The sequence below is a fragment of the Brachionichthys hirsutus genome, chromosome 13, assembly GCF_040956055.1.
Source record: "Brachionichthys hirsutus isolate HB-005 chromosome 13, CSIRO-AGI_Bhir_v1, whole genome shotgun sequence".
NCBI lineage: Eukaryota > Metazoa > Chordata > Actinopteri > Lophiiformes > Brachionichthyidae > Brachionichthys > Brachionichthys hirsutus.
In genome coordinates this window covers 4,718,819-4,725,300 of record NC_090909.1, presented here as the reverse complement: position 1 = coordinate 4,725,300, position 6,482 = coordinate 4,718,819, and the positions used below count along the sequence as shown (strand labels likewise).

The window sequence follows — 6,482 nt, the reverse complement described above, 5'->3', positions numbered from 1 at the left end:
CATTGATCCATCTGTAATTTGTGGTCGACTGAATAAGGCGACGTCTATGAAGTGTCGTGCTCAAGGACATGATGCAAACTTCTAGTCAAATCCAACTCTCAGGTAATCTCAACATATGAAAAGGACCATACAAAACATTCAACGTTAAATACTTTGTGATTGTATCCTTAATTCCTTTGGGGAATGGTTAAGGTCCATGTAAGACCATTTAATAATAAAGAATTTGCAGTTATTTAGTGCGCTCAAGTTCCTCGAAAAACCAAAATCTATGAACAAACTAAGGCATGAGGTAGAATTCAACCTTGCCAAAACTCTATAAGTTACTCAAATTAAAAGGTTAAGCAAAAGTTTGCTTTTAACAAAACAAACTTTTTTAAACATACATGGTCAGACTCTTAAAGTATTTGTCACAGTATTGTGCATCTGTGGATTCTGTGTGCACAGACAAGATTCAAGACAGCTACCCAATGCAAATTAAGGCCTTCTCAGTTTAATCATTGGTATTTCGCAAGTTCTTACATCATAAGCAAAGCATTTAACTTTCTACTAAAGAGCTCATGTCCTCAAAAAAAATCTTAAATGTGTAAACTTTAGACATGTAATTTCGTACAACTTTAACCTCACCATTATTATGGTCTCATTATGCCCATTAGCCTTTCAGGTACATCAGAAACGTCAATAAATACAATGTTTAACCTCTTTATACTGACTAGATGTACTTTGAGCAGTCTCACCAGCCCCCCCCCCCCCCCAATCTGAGGCAAAAGCGTATGGAAACAAACAATCCAGTAAATGTCACACTGCTAACTTTTAGACTTATCTGGTCCGTCTATGCTTCTCTTCCATAATTATAAAGTTAATCAGGCACAAAGGGAGACTGGCCGGTCTCCACTTACCAAATGTCCAGTGTGTAAGCTACATCTTTCACAGGATACTTTTTACATACAGAAAATCCTTTTGAATGTTCTGGATTTCCTTTCTGTTTGCAGTCTTTGTTGATTTAGGCTCCAAACAGCGGCGTAGCCACGCATACAAACAGAAACAGGACATCCTGAAAACAGGCAAGCACCTTCGGAAATGTCCCAAAACCTAAAAGTCAAGTCTCGGCTTACGGCATCATTGCTTTTTCTCCTTTTTTCTCTTTTCTGTCTTGCTACCCGCTGATGTGGCGACAGCAGGCCGTCTCACGGGCTGAACCACAACTCTGCCGTTAGCCAAACACTGCAGAGTGAAACTCTCGGGTTTCAGAGGCCGTCCAGAATCGTCCCTCAGCCGGGCCAGGATGTCTCTGGACAGCTGCTTTATCTGCTGACCCACGGCACCCATTGTCTTGGCTGTAAGGTGTTTCTCCCGAACCAGTCGGTCTCTCTGGGCGCGCAACCTTTCCACCTCGCCCTGGAGCCCTGTGATGGCGTCCAATTTGCGCTTTCGGCAGTTCTGCGCTGCCAGTTTGTTCTTCCCCCGCCTGCGGATGTCCCTCAAGAGGGTCACTTGCTCAGGGGAGAAGCCGTAGCCGTCGATGACCTCCAGAAACTCTTCGACGGGCATGTTGACTATCTGCAGCACAGAGAACGGGATGGACAGGGTGCGTGCGCGCAGCTCGTCGCGGCTCAGGTCTTGTTCATCGAACTTGGACTCCTCGTCGCTGAGGGGCTCCTCTTTGATGCCTTTGTGGGAGAACGCGACTAATGGCTGGTCACAGACAGCCGGAGACGAGTAGCTGTGGTCGTGCCACACGCTTTCACCGAGGTCAGCGGGCGACCACGCGGCCGGACGGTCAACGATGCCTTTAGAGGGGACTGAATCGTCACTGCTGTAGCCGGTCGCTCCGCACTCGTCCTCGCTGTATGAACTGGACGACGAGGACATCTCGGATGAGCCTGGATGAGTTAAGAAGCAATAATTAGTATGTGCAACAGACAAATGTTCCTCAAGCTCCACGAGCCATGGGAATAAACACGGTTCAATCAGAGTATTTGTAGAGATTTTAAACCAACCAGGGGAAACTGGACCTCTAGAGCTGCTCTCAAGGGACAGGCCAGAGTCCGAGTCCAAGTCTTTGAGGGTTCGTGGGTCGGTGATTTCCAGACAGCCCATCAGCTGGCTGTCCATAGTGTCCAGGCTTTCCAAACCGAGCTGATTGATCTGGTCGAAGACCGCCTCGTCCATACAGCCGCCGAGCGCACTCTGCTGTGAAGCATTCCCGGTTAAATTACATCCTGAAGCGAAGGGGAGCGTAGCCAGACCCAGCGCCACTCCCGGCGATGCATCCGGGTTTGAGGAACCCGTGGATTCCAGACGGAAGACAGATCCTTGCTGGGCTGCCGTCCTGGACTCAAGTCTTTCAGGCATCACTTCAAGCGCTCCAGCGTTGGCAATCAAGGCGTCACGCAAACTGACATCCTGGCTGATGGCAGCGGTGACGTCTGCGTCGAGGTCCGACGTCAGACGCTCCGTAACAAGAGAATCCCAGTCCTGTAGGAGAGACATGTGCATTTTATCTGAACCCCCTCGCTAACATGCGGCGAGTCACTGGAACATAGCAATGCTTCACAAGGTTGTACTCTTTAAACACGGCGTTTCAGGCGTCCGCCACAAACACTTACATCAAGGTCTGTCCCAGACAGAGAAAGTAAATTATTCCATTGCTGGTCGATGTCAATGGTGGGAGGATGGAGGGGCACTGGATCCGGCAGCGCAGCGACGCCTTCCAGCAGACCCTGAAAGAAGGAAATAATAACTCAGCACTGGCAGACATGTGACAGAGTATTGTGTTCAAAGGCCAAAAATGTGTTGTTGTTATTCAAACGGCACCATTCTGTGACATTATATCAGTAATGCTAGTAGTAATAGTAGAACTTTATTCACAGCAAATGTCCCAAACTAACAATCACATGAATCCAGTATCGACTAGCTTTTATAAAAGTTGTTGGTTCACAGGTGTGCTGCAGAGCAACATAAATAGCACCGTCTCTCCTACTTAGCTTCCACGCCACCGTTGAAAAACAAATCTTTAAGGCTGTGCTATTTATATATATATTGTTCAGTTTCTGTCAGATTCACTATCTACTGCTACCTTTTTCTTCCATCACCCGAGCGTCGTCTCATCCACTACGCTTAGCACTCGTATCCAAAGGAGGCAAAGTGGTTCTAATAAAAGCATCGCTTCTATCGTGTGGTAAACCACCCGACCGTGGGAATACGTGCCTTTTCCGACCCCCCCCCCCCCAGGTAAGAATATGAGAAAGTTGTTGTTTTAGTTGGTTAAAATTAGGTACGACATAAACTGTCATGTGAAAGTCACTTTTAGTCGGGCATGATAAACATGTCATGACAGACGGACAAACACTGCACTGTGTACTCCAAATAGAAAACTATGACAGCTGATTCTCAGTAAACAGGAAACGTTGAAACGGATTGTAAATGGCGAACAGTGATAAATGGCGGATCTATAGCAACCCAACCTCTTGTTCTAGTGTTGAACTGTGAGCCAGCTGAGTGACCGGAACACTCTCTTCTTCTACTTTGACTCCGACGTCATCCTCCTTGTGGGAAACAAGAATGGCAGATTGAGAGAAGGGAAAGACGGGATTGAAGAATCAGGAAAATCAGTAGATTCAGAATAGAAGAGAATGGAGAAAAAAAAAAAGAGAACAGTTACATCCTCAGATGACATCCGAACACCGTATGAAGACAATGGCTTTACTGCTTTGGTTTGTCTTTAACAAGCATGTTGCTCTGTTTTGATAGAGAAAATGTTTGTGTGTTTTTTTTTTAAAACAATATTGTAATGGTGACCAATTTGACAATTACTAGAAAGAAATACACGAGTTGGTGTTTGTGCATGTAAGATCTGAATAAAAAGATGTTCGAGGGGGCCAGGGAGCCAGCTGTTTCCACCCTAAGCTGGGGCAGATAGACAGATAAGGTCTGGGACGTGATCGCCCCTTTAACAACATAACGGAAGTTAAATAACACGAAACAAATACGTTCCATGTTTTTAGACCACAATAAGGAGGGAGGGGAGCCTCTAGTTTAACAGCTGCTCAGATACTCCGGTTGATTAGGGCCCCATTTGTGTAGTTTATTCTACTGTTCTGGCTATACAGGCGGGGCTTAGCGTGACAATAACGAACGAGTGGCAGGTGCAGCGGGCAGCGCTGTGTGTACTTAAGAGTCTTAGACCACACGAGTTAAATGTCGTTTAATGCGAGTTAACCCATAAATAATCAAGAGTTTATCTCGTTTGAGGTGCACAAATGTGTGTCAAAGCACAAGTTACTAGTTAGATCAACCCTCATTAGATGACATGGGTTACAGCTAGCTGGTATTAACATTAGCTTTCCTTCTTAAGCACTAACGTTTCATCTCGAGTTCATCACCTCGGTGCATCAGTGGGTCACATCTCAGCGGCAGCTAGCTCTGATTAGCTTAGATCACAGATCACAGCTCTCACACTTGCCTCCTTTAAGAACCCACAGGCCCCGGTGTCGGCGGGCCCCGGCCCGAGTCCTGCGGTCGTTCGGCGCAGCTCTGGCTCGCTGTCAGGAAGACGGTCCCCGTCGTCTCTGGCTCCGCCGCCGAGGCTTTCTAACCCGGAGTTGGTGTCTGTGTCGTCGCTGTCTGAAGGCTCGCAGTCACCCTGGTCAGTTGCGGACACTTGATGCACCAGCCATGCGCTCACATGCGTGGGGAACCGCGGGGAGCCGAGGGTCTTGACCTCGTCTAGTAACCGGCGACTTAAAAAGAAATGGTCCAACTCTGGACATTTGGGGTGCACGTAGTTCCCGTCGAGAGTGTCTCTCAGGTTATGGAAAGGTGTCTGGATGTATGCCGAGCTGGGACCCAAGTCGATCTCGATCAGAGGCGTGCCGTTGTAGTAGCCGCTCAAGTAGCTGTCGACGTCCACGCGTATCCCGATCAAACTGAGTAAGATTGTTAACTGAATCAAACCTTCTCTGAAGTATTTTTTCGCGATTTGCATTTTTTAAAAATGATGTCGGAGCGGTATTTAATTGCAAAAAATTAAAAAAAATCCTGACCCAACAAGTTCCCCTTTCCCAAAATGGACAAAGAGAAAAGCTAACACAAAAGAGCACGCCTTCGCCCCTGTCAGACAAAGAGGTCTGCCTGTACCGGCGAATTCGTTAGCTCGCACTACCAGCTAGCAGTAGCCGGTTAGCTAACAGCTTCACTTACCGGTACTAGCTTAACGGGAACCACTTGGCGCAAACATACCGAAAGCGTCACACTTTCTTAAAAGCATTCGTCTGCGAGGCCTCGATGGTAAAATCTTTCTCACGTTTTAATTACACACACACAAAAAAAACCCGAACCCTTGGAAAAGGCTAGGCGATGTCACAGACAGTGGCGTGCTACTGCTGGCGGAACTTCGATTTGGAATTTGCATATCGCATGCGGATTGGACAAAAGCGTTCACCACAACAAAACGCAATTGGACAACGCGAACGTCTGTTTCAGTATTGACCAATGAGAGAGACGCATACTCGTCGGGCTCTCGCCAATTGTTGCTCGAGGTTTAACACACGTGACGCGACAGGAAGTCTTAAGAAATACTTTTGATTACATTGTGGTACGGCTGCTTTTACTTAAGCAAAGGATCAAATTTAAGATCAAGGCAGCTTTCCTAGAGTAGTGATATTAGTGTGAGAATTAGTAGTTAATAATTTCTACCATCATCAAATAAAAAATAAAAATACAATTTGAATTAACATAAAATTATAACATAATAATCATTGGACGTTCTTTATAAGAACTAGAGCATTTGATAGTGTCAGATGACAACATTTAATTTAAGACTGATAAGTCTGATACTGAATTGAAGTTTGTTTATCTGTGGCCATGAAGCAACAATTTGGACCTTTGACTTATTATTTTGTCAGTGATTTTACAGTGCACGATGCTTAATGTAATCATCCAAGATGAAGCCGCTCATCTTTTTGAGATTGTTTCCTACAGATAAGTGACAAATACAGGCCCCTGAAAAATACTGCAATAAAGATCTAAATTATTCCTTATGTCCTTCAGGATAAGACATAAGTAATAATAATATTTATTTTCTCTGCACTTTTTCAAGCTATACAAACAAGAATCACATGCACAAAGTAAAATAAGTTAAAATAATATTATTATTTGGCAGAGTTTAGTCTGTCAATCGTCAACATAACTATTTTGTCATTTCAGGGCAATATCAAAAGCAGTGTCTCCGTATCACTCTTGCCTTGATATACTCAGACATTCGTGGTCTGGCCAAATTAACATGTCTGTGCTGATAATAGCTATCTGAGATTTACGTTATCAGACGAGTGGCTGGAGACATCCTTGAGTTAAATCAAAATAGCCAAAATAAATTATAGACATAATTAAAAACAGACATTGTATTAACTTTTAGACTACCTTTATTTTGGAGGGGAACAGTACCAATTGTGTACATCCAGGGGCAAGAAGCAAGTTATTCCGTT

The 6,482-nt window shown here is 44.9% G+C and overlaps 1 protein-coding gene across 1 annotated transcript; it reads right to left on the bottom strand.

Annotated features, from left to right (window-relative positions):
- Positions 1-718: 718 nt before the first annotated feature.
- On the bottom strand, positions 719-4,984 carry nfe2l3 (nfe2 like bZIP transcription factor 3). The gene is made up of 5 exons (XM_068747367.1): positions 4,457-4,984; positions 3,465-3,545; positions 2,607-2,720; positions 1,998-2,475; positions 719-1,880 (listed from the first exon to the last, which is right to left on the bottom strand). Exons 1-5 carry the CDS (start codon positions 4,982-4,984, stop codon positions 1,117-1,119), a joined length of 1,965 nt encoding a protein of 654 aa, XP_068603468.1. The 3' UTR covers positions 719-1,116.
- Positions 4,985-6,482: the final 1,498 nt, after the last annotated feature.